This window comes from Tupaia chinensis, unplaced genomic scaffold (genome assembly GCF_000334495.1).
Source record: "Tupaia chinensis unplaced genomic scaffold, TupChi_1.0 Scaffold000119_1, whole genome shotgun sequence".
Lineage (NCBI taxonomy): Eukaryota > Metazoa > Chordata > Mammalia > Scandentia > Tupaiidae > Tupaia > Tupaia belangeri.
In genome coordinates, this window is record NW_006159585.1 from 5,642,433 (window position 1) to 5,660,632 (window position 18,200).

Here is an 18,200-nt window from a genome sequence, read left to right on the forward strand (position 1 = left end):
TGTACCTATTACAGTGCCCAGTATATAGCAGGTGCTCAAGAAATACTGAACAAATAAAACTCTAAGGCAGTGAGCCTTCACAATGGGGATTAGAGCTAGTGCTGTATAGCCCACCAACAAAAACACTGAGAGGGGACAAGAGGATAGAATGTGGCCTCTGGGGCTCCTATCTACTCCAGGCTTTATCATTGCTTCTTGCATCCTATCATTCACCAATTGTTCACCGAGTAGAGATGTGTCATGTGCCTTTCTTGGGCAGGTGCTGGAAGAGCTACAAACAGGAAGCTTCGTCTACTGATCATAGGTGTTTACAGTAGTGACTGTTTACGAAGTAACAGTTTATAACACTCATTTTAGACATTTTTCATGACAAAATCAAGTTTACTTCCTGTGTGTTGGCTATGTTTAAGACACTGTGCTCTGACCATTGTCAAGGAAGGAACTGTGTTCTTCCTTTGACCAGGAAGGAATTTCCAATCTCATTGAGGAACAGAATATAAAAAAAGTTGAGTGATATTTATGAGACCATTCAAGGCCTCCTCAGAAAACCACTTATGAGCTGTATTCTTTTGCTTTCTAACTGGCACATGGCAACTCCCCACCTCCCACAATCACCTCCACCATGTCTTCTACAATGCCACCATTTACTTAATGATAATGACAACATACTGAGGATGTTTATCAGTACTTAGGATGCACTAGACACTAACTCACTGAGTAGATATTATCCCCGTTTTGCTATTGAGGAAATAGGTCTCAAAAAGATTAAATGACCAGTTATATATGATTCAATGTAATATAAATAAGATTAAGGTGATAAAAAATAAATAAAATGTTAAAAAAAAGAATATTAAATGACCATAACAAGGTGTCATGAACTGAGATTTGGACCTGGGTTGTGAACTCCAAGACCACATTCTTTCCACTGAAGGAGCCCAACAGTGCTTCCCAACATTCCTATATCTTGTTCAGTCTTAGCAGAGATTTAGAAAGAGCCATGGAGTCAGATTTATTACTTCTGGGTATGCTTTACAGCTTCAACTCTGATACTAGGCTATCGTTGTTCTTCACAAGTTTATCCATGATGCCATCTTTGGACACAAACACGACTGGCATTGTTACTCCTACGGGATTATCTGATGTTTTATCTGCTTATATAAAATAATATTTGGGGAAGAGAGGACATAATTTGACTTGCCTCATAATTGAATTTATAGGCTCTTTTTTTATCAAACTATCTACTCACGCTATCTTAAAGAGTAAGAAGGAGTATTAAAAAGCCCTACGGCAGGGCCAGTAGGTAGCATGGCGGTTAAGACACTGTACTCTCACATGGCCAACTACAGTTCAAGTCCTAGACCCTGTGGCTTGAAAATTATACCGGTGTGTGTACATGCATGTCCAAAATCCCAAAAGGAGATTAGAGGAGAAGGGAGCAAGGCCATCCCCCTGAGGGTGATTTCTCACGTTCCCTCTCTCTCTCTCCCTGTTTCACTCCGGCAAGTGCATGCACCCTATGACAAAAAAAAAAGAAAGAAAGAAAGAAAAAATAAAAAAGCCCTAGGGCATCTCAAGGACTAAAACACAGGCTAACATCACAAGAGAGGGAGTTGGGGATAGAAAAGCCCTTGAGAAGGGAGACCACTATGATCCACCTCCAGCTTCCCAGGAGTATGTCATAACTCTGCCTCTCACTCTATCTTTCAGCTCTATCTCCCTCTGTCTCTCTGTGATGGGTCCCTTCTGCTACACATAGTTCCCAAATAGCAACTTGTCACTGGTTAATTCCTTTCAGTTCAAAAGACTTAATGGACACCATCTCTGTACCTCTTAGTTCAAGTTCATAAGAGAGAGATTCTATTGACCCAAGTCATATGCCTATGACAAGCTGTGTTTGAGTCAGGTGCTTATCTCCAGTCCCATCATTCATGACTGAAAAGAAACAGTTCTTGCCAAAGATAATCCTTCAACAGAGACTAATGGAAGAAGGTACAAAATGACCATAATTCCTATAGTTGGAAATATAACCTGGCCAGCCACTCTAAGACAAAACATGTCTACTAGGGACCAGCAGTTGGTGTAATGGCTATGTCACTGGACTCCCATGTAGTTGGCCACAGTTTGAGTCCCGGACCCGGTGGCTTAAACTTAAGCTGGGCATGTGTGTGTGCATGCCCAAGATTCTGAGAAGAGAATGGAGGAGAAGGGATTGCAGCGTGGCCACCCCCTCTAGGGGGTGATTTCTCACTGTCCCTGTCTCTCTCTGTCTTTCTGGCAAGCGCATGCACCCTATAGCAAAAACTTCTCCAAAAAAAAGAAAAAATTAGTCTTCTATAAAAGCCATATTATTATGCCTTGATGACTTCTACATGATGGCATATTAACCCTATGAGGGTTCCAATGACTATGTTTGAAGAGTGTGTACTCACCTGTTGCAATGCAGATTAATACCCCTGGCATGATTTTATTTATATTGGTCATCAACTAAAACCCCTTATCAAGGCCCACAAAGTATCGCTACCTCTATCCAGGGCTGTAGGTGATTGATAAGAGCTGATTAACAAGCATAAGCATCTGATATAACCAAGACTTCTCATGTGTTTCCTCTCCCCCAAGTTTGGACTACCAACCTGCACTTGGCCCTTCTGCCTCTCGGCACTCACCTTCCTGCTCCTGACAACCAACAACCCCGCCATCTACAAGCTCCCACTCAGCAAAGTCACCTACCCAGAGGCCAACCGCATCTACTTCCTGTCACAGGAAAGAAGCAGAAGGGCATCAACCATAACAAAGTACCAGGCCTACGATGTCTCCTAAGTGGCTGTTTCGAAAGCACATCACTGCAAATTCAACCTTCAGCGGACTGTTCCATTTTCCAGGCTGAAGGACACTTAACCTTCCCCTTTGTCTGCTCTGACTCTCCCTCCAAGCACAGGAAATGTATGTGTAGTCACTATTTAGGAACCCATCTGTTCTATGATTGCACAACACTTGTCAAAGATACGGTTAGTTTAGATTTTATACCCATCACTCACTCCACAAAAGCTCCCTTGAGGGGAACTAGCCCTCTTTTATAAAATAAGCTACATCCTTGAAGAGAAGTCATCAAGAACAAAAGATTGGTGACATGGTCACCCAACTCAGTTTAATGTAGTAAAAGCACAGTACTAGGAAATGTATGTTAACCTAGATGGCAAGAGGGCTAGCTCTGCCCCAGCTCTGACACTAATGACCTTCTACCACCTTGATAAGTTCTTCCTGCTCTCAACCTCGATTTCTTTATTGGTTTCGTGACAGGGAGAGACTTGAAATCCCTCTCCACCTAAGAAGTGTTGATTCTTCTCTCTCCCTTATAAGGGATAAAATCAATGTGACCAAGAATAATTACGCTGAGTTAGGTAAAAGATGGAAAGGTTACCAGGAAAAGAGGCAAGCAAATCTTAATGTTCTATGGAGATTTACTTTGGGGTCAAGAGAAGATGCTGTCCTGACATGAGGTTAGGAACCTAAGTTGACTGAAAATGCCATTGCACCTTCCTTTACATAACGAGTATTTCTGGACATGTCATAAGATAAAAACTGATCTTTATCAACATGCAAATGATAAATAAATGTATTTCCTTTTAAAATATTCATCACTATACACTCATTAAACTGTTTAAGTTTGCAAATTGGTATCAGAGTCTTCTTAAAATGCTGCTTATCATTTAAGGCTCATATATCACTCACTTAAGTTTTTAGTTAAGCATGTGTCTGAGAAGAGATGAGGATGGGTTAAAAATGATCAGAATAACCATGGACATGGTTTGCTGCTGGAGGATTGTTAATAACCCATCTCACTTTTTAGAGGATAATCTTTCAGCCTTGTACCGTAACTTACAACTGACCACTCTTGAATGACCAGTAACTGTTATTTAGTCACTCTATAGCAAATGGAGCTCCTAAACCACAAGACTCATTTGTGGAATGCCGTGAATCCCAGTCTTCCTACTTCTTCCCTAGATGAAGGGAATGAACCTCGTCATACCATCACGGGGCCTACATACACACACACACACACACACACACACACACACTCGCATACTTCCAGTTTAACATGGTAGGGGAAGGACAAGGAGGAAATGACAGCTTTAAAGTAGGAATTATATTTTGCCAAAATCCATCCTTTAGTAAAAACTGGCTTCAACATCTATCACTTCTCTGCCTGCTCTGAGATCCTGACCATCTTTTGCCAGCCCAAGAGCACTGAGCCACATAAACTTTTCTTCCAGACCATACCAGGCCCATTACAACTTCTCCAGGAAAATGGAGCTCTTCTCAATGGGAACAAATCCTCCACATAGGAACAGGGAACGAGTCACACTCCAGAGGCTACCTCTGAGTTTGTGATCACACCTTGAGGCCAAGAAGGTCTCGGGCTGTATTTTAATGATCAGAATTACTGCTCTCTGAGGATTAAGCATCCAGAAATTTCACCAGAAGGCTGTTTATGCTCACAGCTCACTCAGCTGCCCCAGGACCTCCAAGTGATGACATACAACTATTAAAGTACCAGTTTTCATGCATTTTCTACCAAAGTGTTATAATCTGGTTTTATTAAGAGCTCAAAACCCTTCACGTGCATGCCATTCTGATGACTGACCATTAATAAAACCCTTCAGCTGTTCTACATATTTCAATATCCTTGCCTATAAAGTAAGCTGACTTGGCTCAGAATGCCAAGAAAAGTGGAAATAGGTGGGGTAAAATAATTCAACCTATGAAAATGTACAATGTCTACAGGATCCCAGAGTAGTCATTTTGGCCCAGCACTTCTAGTAAGCATCAACAGTGCAGAGCTGGAGCCAGCTCCATTGGTTACTGAGAGCCAACGGAGCAAGTGAATGCATTTCTCCCAAAGCCATTCAGTGACCCTGTAAGCTTGAAATCAGCCACAGTGGTAGTATTTACACCACAGAAACCAGCAAACTCTACAAATCTGAGCAGGCACAAAAAATAGCAATAGATGCAAGCACACATACAAACAAAAAGGTTTATTGGAATGTAGGAGAGAATGGAGAGTAGGGTATAAAAATAAAAGGACATGCATACCTACGAACATTCAGGAGAAGAGTCTTTCATAGACCAATGAAGATAATATCCCAGGAACTAAGACACATTATTAACTCTCTCTCAAAAAAAAGAAATAGGGTGGGACACCCTGTGTACTATATATGTACATGCATATACACACACACACACACAATTTTTCCCATTGGTGGCATGTAGTAGCCCTAAGAAATACTTGATTGAGTAATTGAATGAAACATCTTCCCATCTCCACTCTCCCTCTCCATTCATTCACACTGACTTACTTTGAAATCTGTTTCACACCCACAATGGCATGGTTATAATAGATATTCAGAATCTCAGGCAGGCCAGCTGTCTGAATTTGCCTTCAAAACTTACTGTCTGTAGTCTCCTCCTAACATATATGAATAGTATTCAGGAAAATAATCCTCAGAAACAGGGGACCAGCATTTAGCGTAATGGCTATGTCACTGGACTCCCATGTAGTCGACCGCAGTTCAAGTCCCCAACCCAGTGGCTTAAACTCATACCAGGTGCATGTGTGTGTGGGCCCAAGATCCCAAAAGGAGAATGGAGGAGAAAGGATTGTGGCGTGACCATCCCCCTGGTGGGTGATTTCTCACTTTCTGTCTCTCTGACTCTCTCTGTCTTTCTGGCGAGAGCATGTGCCCTATAGCAAAAACCTCTCAAAAAAAAAAGAAAAAAAAAGAAACAGTACACATCATCTAACCCTAACATGCTATCATCTGAAGGGCGATAACTTCAAGTCTCTACAAACAGTCTTTTGTGACCATTCTGTCCTCGTGGACTCTCTATAATTTGGACTCCCAAACCATATAATGGTTTTAGGCAAGGTGCATTAAAGATCAGTAATTCTCAAGTGTATATTGGAATCACCTAGGGAAGTTTACTTAGTTATTTAGTTAGTTATTTTTAGAGAGAGAGATTTTTGCTATAGGGCTCGTGCACTAGCCAGAGAGACAGAAAGGAAGAAATCATCCCTCTGGGGGTAGGGGGCTGGCCATGCCATAATCCCTTCTCCTCCATTCTTCTCAGGATTTGGGGCATGCATGCACATGCACCTGGTGTGAGTTTTAAGGGGCCAGGCCTGGGACTTGAACTGTGGTCAACTACGTGGGAGTCCAGAAATGTAAACATTATGCCATCTGCTGGTCCCACCTAGGAGCTTATTAACCATCAATTGCAAGACCCTGTTCTCAGAGTTTGATTCAGCAGATCTGAGGTAGGGTCTGAGAATTTGGATTTCTTTGAGTTCTTAAATGATGCTGATACGTGGGACCAGGAGCCTACACTTTCTGGACTTAAAAGAGCTGCCACTGGTATAGACTTGGAAATAGGATGTTGTTGAGCCCAGCAGGTGGTGTGGTGGTTAAGGGTGCTGGACTCCCACATGGTCAACCGTGGTTCGAGTCCCAGACTTGGAAACTTGTTTTCTCACTTTCTTTCTCTCTCTTTCTCACTCTGTCCCTCTCTGGTCAAATTAAAATTAATTAAATAAATAAGTAATTATAAAAAAAAATTTAAAAAGAAAAAGAAACAGGATGCTGCCTCCAACCACCACTTCTTCCTCCACCAAACATTGTAATGGACTGGCTGCAAACTCTTATGCTTATAGCAACTGTCCTCAGAGCTTATTAAAGCAGAAATCCCTGGATCTCAACCCCCATAGATTTGAAATCCATAGATTTTTGGGGAGTCAAAAATCAGAGCTCTAACAAACTCTTGGATTTTGCAGATAATTCTGAATCAAGGTCAAGATTTTAAAATCATTGTACAGGTTTTCAGTCCTAGCTAGATTAGGATCACCTGACTCAGATGCTTGGGACCTTCCCCAGATGAAGTCCCCAATATTTATAAGCCTGAGCACAGGTATTTTTGTAAAGCTCCTGGGGTGAGTCTACCGTGCAGCTAGTGTTGCAAACAGCTAGGTTTCTGTTTCCTGGGCTCCACACTGCTGCCAGTCAGTTTGTCATAAAGGATGTTAAATCCTCAGTCCTCAGCCTCTGGCCCCAGGTGGTTTTTGACAGGAAGTAGTGGACTCCCCACCCAAGGGGTAAGAACTGCTGGATGCCTAGAGGCAGGAGGACCACCGACAGCACAGAGAATCTTCAGAAGGGTGTCTCTTTCTCAGTGTTGCTAGGGGCTGTCCCTGCACCCTAAAAAAAAACTAGATGAAGAAAAATGAAACCACTAACCATAACCATCCGGCTCAGCTGGCAAAGCAGACAAGCAAGGTTTTACATTAGCCTGGAAGCCTGCTGAGTGAGCAGCCTCTGCCCTAGGAGAGAAGAGCAAACAGTGAGTTTGTCACCAGCCCCTCCACCTTGCCCTTTTAGTCAGGCACAGGCGCAGGCAGAGCTGGCCTGGCGAAGAGGCATGGCCACTGGTGAGGAGCAGCAGGTGTGCCCTGTAAGCAAGCAGGGATGGGGTTGAGGACTGTCCCAGACGTAGGGATAGGAGCCGAAAGGGCAGGAAGGTGGGGACAGCAGACGCTGCTGCAAGTGGACACACAGATGGGCAGGTGGTGTGGATGGAGAAGGCACTCCTTCTAGACAGGCTGCAGGGAGCCCTGTGCAGGTAGACATCTGCAGTAGGAGGTAAAGCAGGTGGAGAAAAGCAGAACACGGAGCTGCATGAGAGAGCAAGTACTGACAGGACAGCTGGTACAATAACCGGAAAAGGGTAAAAAAAAAAAAAAAAAAAAAAAAGGAAGAATTTGGGGGGGGGAAAAAAAAAGGCAGAATTTTGGCGGTGTGGTAAGGCTCCACTCTTCCATGAACTTCTTGGGATGGGGGTAGCTCTCATTCCTTCCCTAGAACTTGCTCCTAGAGGGGTCAGACTAAGTCATGAGGACCCACCATAATGCTGGAGAGAGACTGTCACAGAGCAGAAACGGCAAGAAGAGTCACAGGGCTGGGATGTTGGCAAGTCAGGCAGTAGAGCATCTGTAAGTCCTGGGGTCCCAGCCACAATCCCGATAAGTCCTAGCAGGACTTCTGGGGGCAGGCCAGGGATGAATGGCTTCCACAGCCCTCCAAGAGTTGTCAATGAGCAGTCAACACACCCCCTCAAGTAGAAGGGGTGAAGGGGTGCTGGGCTGTGGGACAACTGTAGGGAGAAGATTCTCTAGAAAAATCTTGAGTGTTAGGAGACCCAGAGAGCATGATTTTGTCAAGTGTAGGTTGCCCCTGACTCTAGGTCAGAGGTGGCCTGTTACCATGCCATTTGTAAACTCTGGATCTCAACAAATTTGAGCTGTACTCTTTCAAGATACAACTTCCAAAACTGGTCAGTCATGAATCTTAATAAATATACAACTAAAAAAAAAGAAAGGAAGGAAGGAAAAATTTGCATGATTCAACAAGATCCAGGTATATTAAGCTAAATAAAGTCAAGCATCTTTCCTTCCCATAGGCTTCTTGAAGACATTAAAGTCAATGGGCCTCGATGAACCTTTCATCCCTGCTGTAAGAGAAGACCTTTTCTTCAGGGCCACATGTTAACATCCCTAGGAGCACACTTTTAAAGAGCTCATGTGTTGGGAGGATAGACTTATTGATTTGGATGTTAGCATGTTGTTTTAATTTGATCTTTCAGAATTAAACCAACTGCACAGTTGGGTTTGCATTTATGGAATTGTAACTTCTATCTTTAACCAGATCGGAGCACAAACCAGACAGTAACCTGTGGATTACTCTGGGGGTAGGAGCCACATTTTTGGTTTGCTGCTGAAGTATCTATCGATTTCTTTAAGTGCTAAATATTAAAGTGTGTTGTTGTCTTTTTTAATTTTTGAAAGCATAGTCCAAGAACTACCAAAATCAGAATCACTTGGATGCAGTTAAAAATCCAGATCCTCAGGTCCCCCGTACACAAAATAAGCAGAAACTCTGAGGCTGGATCCCAGAATCTACATCCTTCAGCTTCCCAGCAACTTCTGTGCACACCAAAGTTTGAAACCCACACTCATGCCTGAATTAAGAGAGAAAGCCCTGTTGTCCCTGAGGAATGGGAAACAGTGCTGAGAGACACCTAGGACCAAGAGGGCTCTTTTCCATCCCCGTTGCCCACTTCTGTGTCCTTTTGCACATTGAGCACCCTGCATAGCCTATTAGGTTGCTTAACTCAGGCACACTGAGCAAGAGTTGTTTTTCATACCTTTGACTTGCCACCAGAGGGCGCCAGAGTACCCCCAAAAGCCCCACAAAGCACCGTTCGCTTCCTGCTCTTTAACACCAGCAGGTTCTCTCTGTTTTCAGCATTGTCTCATCATCTGTCCCCTCTTCACCCAGTGATTCTCAAAAGGACGCTGGATCACATGAGAGTGCCCCATTGCTAAGAAAAGCGCTTCTTAGTTACAGGGCCTGGGGAATTTGATAATGCCTCTGAGAGCAAGTTTATCATCCTTACAAGGAATTAAATACGGGCCTGTAATTGTAATCTTTTTGACGGTTAAATGAACTAATAGAGGCAAAGCAATGATCAGCTTTGCTAGGAAACAAGAAATCTTAAATTGTAATTTATTTTATTATTAACAAATTGTTAAAAGATCTCGTTCAACCTTGTCTTTCATGTGTGTATACAGGAATGTAGATTTTGGTCCTGACCTTGTAACTTTCTTTGAAGCACCGTCCCAAGCACTGATGGTAAGTTAGAAAGGAGATTGGCTCAATTCCCATGCTTCTCATTCAGCTCACTCAGCTTTCTTCTCTAGGCTATGCTAGTTGTTTAAAAAAGAGATATCGGGCCAGCAAGTGCATAGCAGTTACATCTCTGGACTCCCACATAGCCGACCACAGTTCAAGTCCCAGACTCAGTGGCTTAAATCCATGTCAGTCACATGTGGGTGCATGCCCAAGATCCTGGGAAGAGAATGGAGGAGAAGGTATTGTATCATGGCCATCCCCCCTGTGGGGGGTGATTTCTCACTTCCTCTCTGTCTCTGTCTCTCTCTCTCTGGTGAGCACACACACCCTAAAGGGAATACCTCTATAAATAAATAAATAAATAGGTATGATTGGGGGTCAGCAGGTGGCATAGTGGTTAAGGTGCTGGACTCCCACATGGCCACTCACAGCTCAAGTCCTGGACCCGGCAGCTTGAAACTCACTCTGGCCATGTGGGAGTGGATGCCCAAAATCCCAGGAGAAGAATGGAGGAGAAGGAATTTCAGTGTGGCCATCCCCCAAGGAGGGAGTGGGGATGATTCTCACTTTTCTTATTAATGCTCTCTGTTTCTCTCCAACGAGTGCATGTGCCCTATGGCAAAAACCTTAAGGAAAGGGGCCAGCAGATGGTATAATGCTTATATCAATGAACCCCCACGTAGCTGACCGCAGTCTGAGTAATGGACCTGATGGCTTAAAATTCATGCCAGACTTGTGTGTGTGCTCCCCAAAATCCGAGAGGAGAGTGAAGGAGAAGGGACTGCAGCCTGGCCATACCCCCCGAGAGTAATTTCTCACTTTCTGCCTCTCTGGCAAAACACACACCCTTTAGCAAAAATCTCTCAAAAAAAAAAAAAAAAACTTAAAAAAAAGGATGATTTCAAGTTTCTTTACTAATTAAGTGTGCTCTAATTAGCAATACGATATTTCCTTCTCTGAAGACCGTTACTGTAGCAGGTACTCTGACAGTAGAGGGAAAAGTGGTAAAAGTGGTAGTGGAAGCAGAGTTGGTGGTGGGAGTAGAAAGACTGGTAGTGGAGGTGGAACCGCTGATAGGGAATTGGTACCGATGGTAATGGTGAAAGTGGTCATGGGGTGCGTGGTGGCGAAGTTGGTGCTAGTACTGATGGTAGTGGTGAAGGTGGTATTGGAGTCTGTGGTGCTGGAGGTGTGCTAGCAGGGATGGAATGGTGAAGGTGGCCGTGGGGTTCGTGGCACTGGAGTCAGTGGTAGACTCTCCTATAAGGGGCTTTCTCAAAGTTCATGGAATGCACACATTATGAAAAAAACTATGCATGGACTTCAATTTTTTGGCACCAAAATACACTAATTCTTTCATTCCATTTTCCACAAACTTTTGAAGTCCCCTCATACTTAGCCTCCTTGAGAGGCTCCATCAGCCTGAAGACTAAAGCCCATGTTCCTGAGCTTGACAGACAAGGTGCTTCCTGCACCAGCCACTGCTTACGTTTTAGCCTCACTTCTCACCACCACCACGACCCCCCTCCACACACACACACACACACACACACACACACACACACACTGAGCTCTTCCACATTAGAATACTTCCTGAGCCTCAGACCCAGTACGCCTTAATTTTATGCTGGTTTTGTTCATGTAATTTTTGCCATCCCTTTCTTACATTTTCCACCAAAAATACTCTTACTTGGTCTTCAATGGCCAATCCACTAGTTTGAAAACATGTCTAATTGTTGGGACAAAGTTTCCTTCCTCAGAGCTTTCATGGTATTTTGTGCTCACTTCCACTCTCATTTCTGAAGCTAGTAGGATGGGCTGGTCTTGTGCTCTGATTAAGGGAGTCGGAGCCCACCTGACCAAGCACGGTTTGAATCTTAGCCTGGACTGGCAACTTGTAAAACACTCTCCAAGAGTGCCTTCAGACTAACTCGAGAACTCTGTCCAGCTGCCTACACACTGAGCCACAATTAAGTCATCACAGTCTTGAATGCCTGTCATGAAGTCCAGCAGCAGGGCAGGTGGTCACTAGGCTTGGTATTCCCACAACAAGTTGTGATTTTATTTTTAACATTAAAAGATAACATCCAGAAAAGTGAACAGATCACAAGCTTACTACTTCCTTAATGAATTTGCCATAAGTGAGCACGTTCATGTAACTAGCACCCAGGTCAAAAACACACAATATTACCAGAAGGCCCTCAAGAGTTGTATTTCAAAATGCATTTCGAACTGCTTAAACAGATGATGTAAAAATGAACTGTCAAGGCCCAGCCACAGTGGCACAGGTGGTAGGGCACCAAGGGTGCTACTGGCGCCACGTGTGAGGCCAGATTCAGATCCTGATTTGACCAGAATACATGGGTTGTACTGATGTACATCTGTAATACTGGCTGACTGGGAGGTCTGGGGGAAGCTCTTGGCATGGCAAGACCCTGTCTCTCTTTCTTTGGCTCTCCCTTTCTCTGAAGTAATAAAGAAAAATATACTTTAAAAAAGTGAGGTATTGGGACCAGCAGGTGGTGTAGTGATTAAGGTGGCTAGAATCCCAAATAAGTCACCACAGTTCAAGTCCTGGACCCAGCAGCTTGAAATTCATGCCAGGCACATGTGCTTATGTGCACAAAATCCTGAGAGGAGAATGGAAGAGAAGGGATTACTGCAAGGCCATCTCCCCTAGGTGATGATTTCTCTTTGTCTGTCTCTCTGTCTCTCTGGTGAGTGCACATGACCTATAGCAAAAATCTCTCTCAAAAAAAAAAAAGGTATTAAATTTCAAATATATAAGTAATTACTAGCTTTTCGAAGACATTTTAGACATCCTAGAAGCCATAATGCCTCCAGGGAAGTCACTCTGAGGATCTGGGGACACTGTTCCTTTCCAAACCATAAGTCCTCAGATCACCTGGATGCCACACTGGGCACTCCTGAGCCCTGGCCGTGAGCTAGGTTCAGAGGAGGCAGGTGCACCACCCAATTGCGTGAAATGGCTAGTAAGCGTTGGAGAATAAGACGTTGTGGACCTAAGGACACTCCAGGTAGGGGTTAATGGAAGCGAGATGGAGAACACCTGTAATACTTGCCTACCAGCCCCGTAGGGACTTAATACATGCCATCTCATCAACACTGTTGAGAGGGTCATCCCTGTTTTAAAGACAAGAAAGCTAATAGGACTTGTCCCAAATCTATAGATTATGATGCTAAGAAGTTCCGGAACCAGGATTTCAATCCATCTGACTCCCAAGTACCTCTTGCTGGAGGCACCAGCCCAGGCAAAGTCTCTGGAGTGGGAATAAGGACAGTACATTCTTCAAGACTCTGGGTAACTGACACACCAGGTACCATCCACGAGGAGTAGGGAGAGCTAAGGATAGAGGGGTGGGGCAGCACCCTATCACAGAGAGAGGGCCCTGAAAATAGGTGCAGGAGTTCAGGGGAGGGTAAAAGACTTCTTCCTTTTGCTCCAACCAGCTATTTCGTCCTTTCTGCCCTTCCATGTGTGATAGTTGAGAATTCATGGTAGGGACCTTGTCATCAGTGTGTGCATGTGACATCTTGATACAGTTTTAGGTTTTGTTTTTCTTTTTTTCATTGTCTGAGGGCATGTGCACTTACAAAGACAGAGGGAAAGAGGGAGAGAATGCCCCTCGGTGGCGCATGGTCATGCTGCAATCCCTTTTCTGTTTCTCCATCCTGTAGGGATTCAGATACACATGTGTTTACAAGCCACTGGGGCCAGGATTTGAACCACAGTTGGCCAGGTGAGGTCTGGCTTCCTTAAGCAGTAGGCTAGATGACCCGATGTGTATACTTTTCTTCTGTGTTTCTGCTTCACGTGGGTATTTTGGGGAGGCCCCCTGCCCTGGTCCTTTCCATTAGAGGAAATGTACTGGCTCTGTTATTGGCATATCACCCCCACCATCACACAGTTGTTTGGGATGGCACCCTAACCTTCTAACCTGACATGCTTACAGAAAAGCTCAAACCCAGCAGCCCACACAAGGCAGAGGGACAACAAGCAAGACCGTGTCACTGCTGTGTATGCATAGAGATTCTAGAACATCCCTCCTTGATCTTGAGAGGTTCCTGTACCCCAGGAAGGATTGCTGGGCAGAAAATCGCCCACCACCCCTCAGGCTGGCCTTCAAGTCCCTTTTGTAGGGCAAATGTAGGGTCAGAGACACCACGTGCCCTGGAGGTGGAAGACTAGGCTGGCACCTCACACCACCCTTCACCCTGGACAGTTCACCCTGCCAACCCTTTCTTCAGCTTTTTTATGGGAGATGGTGCCATCTAAAGGAATGAAGGAGCATCTGCTTTCTGTGTAAACAAAATGTAAAATCATGGCTGGCAGAGCTGAGCAGAGGATCCTAGTGTGGGGAAGCCCTGAATAGGCCTGATAGATGGCCCTCCTCACTGTCCTCCACTGCCTTCCAACGGGCCAAGAGCTGTTCTAACTGGTTCCCCCACCCCACCCCCGGTCCCAGAAGGCATTCCATGCTCTCTTCTCTGTCACTTCTGTGGAAACCATCTCTAAATTCAATGTCTCCAGCCCTAATTCTTTAGCCCAGAGTCTTGCATCTCCATCTGCTTCCTGGGCACTTCTGCCTGCCTGGTCAGGCATCTCAAACTCATTCCCAATGCCTTTGCTCCACTTCATACTGTCGTTTTAAAAATTGTGTTAAAGTTCATAGACTTACATTAGACTGCACATATCGTAAGTATACAGCTGGGTGAATTTTCACAAACTGACACACCCTGGTAACCAGCACCCAGATCAAGAAATAGAGCATTATCAACACCCTAGAAGTCCCCCTGTGGCTCTTCCAGTGATGACTGATATGCTGACTTCTCTCTGTTCAGCCTGTTTTTTGAACTTTTCCCCAATGGCATCATCCAGTCTATACTCTTCTGTGACTCGCTCAATGTGAGACTTGTTCATACCATTGCCTGTAGGTATAGATCATTCAGTCTTGGGCTTGCAGTATATCATTATTTAGCTGTTCTACTGTTTTGGGTTTTTTTTTTCTTTTTGTTTGTTTTTTTGTTTGTTTTTTTTGGGGGGAGAGGTTTTTGCTTTAGGGCGCGTGCGCTCACCAGACAGAAACAGAAAGAAAGTGAGAAATCGCCCCCCAGGGGGGATGGCCACGCCGCAATCCCTTCTCCTCCATTCTCCTCTCGGGATCTTGGGCACGCACGCGTACGCGCCCGGAGTGAGTTCTAAGCCACCGGGTCCGGGTTGCGAACCGCGGTCGACTACGTGGGAATCCGGCGACATAGCCATTACGCTAACTGCTGGTTCCCAAGTCAGTCTTATTTTTGAAATTGCTTCTCAGTGAGAGAAACAACCTTGTCAGTTGCAGTTGTCAAGCATCTGCCAAATTTCAGGAGGTTTTTGACCAGTGGAAAGTTTTTGAAACCCTCCCATTATCACAAAGAAACATAGAAATGCACAGGAAATAGAGAACAGGCCCATTTTGCTCATTTTGCCAAAACTTTAAGAAGACTCAAACTGCTGTGTGTTTAATATTTGCTTACAGTTTGTTATTGTTATCACTTGAGCATACACTGGGTCATCGAAAAAGTCATGACGTATTTTTCGGTACTTTTCTATACAAAAATGCATTATGACTTTTCCAACAGCCCAATACCTTATATGAGAAACCCTGATGCACTCTAGTTCTTATTTCCCATATTATAGAACTCAAAGCAGAATTTTGCTATTTTAAACCACCTCAGGGTTTCATTGTTGCATCTGTTCTTCTCTAATGGTGTGTTTTTCTTCCTTTCCTTTATGTGATGCTGAGTCCTTTGGAGGGGTAGTGGGGACTCAATGCCTGGCAGTGTCCTGTATCACATGGGGAAGGAATGCCCATGCTCTGTCAATCCTGATGCTTATGAAAACAAAGAAGCTTCACTTGTGAACACAGTGAGGGCTGGATTTGTGGGCCATGACTCAGCACACACCCTCCATTCTGATCACAAGGCTGTTCACAGCCCCACACATGCCAGGTTTCTCTCAGCTTCTGCTCAGGTCTTTGCCCGGAAGGCCATTCTCTCTTTTCCTGCCTTCACTAACTGCTACTCAAGCCTTAAGGGACTTAGGCCTGTATTTTCAGTAAATCTTCCTCTCCCTACTCTAGAAACTACTACTCGCCACCCTCTTTTAACTCTAAAGCATGTCTACCTACAATTTAGCCCTTAATTACATGTTAGCCAGTATCATTTAATAGAACTTTAAAAGCTAGTGGTTCTTGATTTATTTTGACAGGCATCCTGCCCCTCCCTGGAAGACTACATTAAGGTCTTTCTCTCAGTCTGATGACATTACAAATCCCTTCAGGGCTGAAGAAAAAGCACTCATCTACTCACAACATAATTGTTGATCATATACAGCCTTGACTTCTTCTTTTTTTTTTTTTTTTGGAGAGTTTTTTGCTATAGGGCACGTGTGCTTGCCAGAGAGACACAGAGAGACAGAGACAGAAAGCGAGAAATCACCCTCTGGGTGGCATGGCCACACCGCAATCCCTTCTCCTCCATTCTCCTCTTGGATTCTTGGGCACGCCCGTGCCTGGCATGAGTTTAAGCCACCAGGTCTAGGACTCGAACCATGGTATACTACATGGGAGTCCAGCAACATAGCCATTATGGCAACTGCTGGTCCTCAACTTTGACCCTAGTGTTTTCCATGTCTTGTTGCTACATAAGGATTTGAGAACTATCTTATGTCTCACACCATCCCCGAAAGTCCTGAGGACTTGCCTAGATATTTCATTAGGATGGGAAATCAGGAATGAGCAAATGGCAGCTAACTGGAAGGGACCCTCAAAGGATGGCTTCCAGCCTGAGAGAAGACATCAAGACCCCAGAGACTTGGACAGTGAACTGGCCAAGGCTATGACAAGGACAGAAAGGGGGAAAGAGCTATCCATTCCCAGTCCTTGAAGAGTGCAGACCTCTTTGGTTTGAGTTGAGCCTGGATTTGACAGTTGGAATTGGGACTAACCTGAATCATCTTCATTGATCTCCACTGAGGAGACTGCAGATTCAGACTACTTTTCTATTTGTCACCCTCAGAATACCTCAGGTGTTCCCAGAGCTGGCTCAGCTATGCACCTGGAACTAGGCTCATCTGGAACTGACTAATCTATGCATCTGAAAGGGGGCCAACCCATTTCAGGGCCCTGGAGGCAAGCTAGAGGCTCTGAATGCAGGGGTATAGCTACAAAACTAGAGTGCTGAATGTTTGGGGGACCAGTTGGCCTAGGAAGGATTTGATGAGCAAGAGCCATCTGTGTGTGTCACAGATGGCAGGGAATTGCCCCATGAAATACATGTCTCAGTCAATGCTAAACCCTGTTCTGAGGGCTATACTTAAGAGAAACCAAGTCCCACCTCCTTTCACCTCAAATAATTTATTCTAACCCTTCAAGAGTCAGTCACTCACCCATTTATTCATCCATATAATCAACAAAGCTGTTGAGAACCTCCGTGAGCCAGGCACTGAATCTGAAACTGGGGCTATAGCAATGAACAAGACCAGACCAGATTCTCCCCCTCAGGAAGCGTATAGGCTGGTAGGCAAGCTCAATAAAGCAAAGACTTGCAGAATTATGTATTTACAAATAATGATAAAGGCTGTGGGAAGAAAGAGATGTATTAGGAATTGCATGCTAATAGTTGCAGTTCTCACCTGAATTATCACCTTTCCTTAGTGAGTCATAATGGGAGACACTCCTGCACTTTGGTAAGAGGGATAGCAAATGGGAAGGCAGGTGTTTGAGAAAGTGTATTCAACTTTATTGTTGCAATATATGCTATGAAATTACAGTTTCACTCTCAGGGGGCTTTGGCCAGAGGAGTTGTATACTGGAGTGAGTGGAAGAAGTTACTGCTGGGACTCTACATTTAAAAAGACCAAGGAATCAAGGTAGAGAATCAAGGAGTGGGGGCCACCAGGGAAATGCTTAGGGAAGATCTCTAGGACCCTGGGAGGTTGCTATTACAGTGCAGAGAGTTATCAGCCCTATAGGGCATGGCAGGATGCAAAAGCCTCTGGCCGGCCCACAAGAGCTGCTGCCAAGCTCCCTGGTTGGAGGAATCCCTGTCCCTATGTGTGCAAGCATCACCCTTCCATGACCTGTGATGATCTTTCATGGTGACTGATGGCCAGGAGACACTCACAGAGCCTATGTGAAGCAATGAGCACTAGACAGTGGGTAGGGCTGATAGGATGACTTCATGGTGTTCGATGGGATGACATGGCTTTGCCTAGAGTACTGCCCTCAGCAGGCATGGCCCAGTGTGTAACAGCATGCTTGGTGCTGCCAGCTGGAAGACAACCATATTCACTTGGGCTCTCCATGGTGAGATGTCTCCAAGACACTGGAATTTGTAAACCATCACCACTCTAGTGGCCTGAATTTATCCCTTTTCATCAAGTCTCAAGGACAAGGATGC

General features: G+C 44.6%; 1 protein-coding gene across 2 annotated transcripts in view; it reads left to right on the plus strand.

Annotated features, from left to right (window-relative positions):
- The window catches only part of SLC14A2 (solute carrier family 14 member 2), a 58,648-nt gene extending 55,008 nt beyond the window's left edge, over positions 1-3,640 (plus strand). For both annotated transcript variants that reach the window (XM_027770261.1, XM_006144407.2), the window contains one exon: positions 2,617-3,640. In XM_027770261.1, coding sequence (XP_027626062.1) covers positions 2,617-2,817 — 201 coding nt within the window. In that variant the 3' untranslated portion in view covers positions 2,818-3,640. The remainder of the gene's footprint in view (positions 1-2,616) is intronic.
- Positions 3,641-18,200: the final 14,560 nt, after the last annotated feature.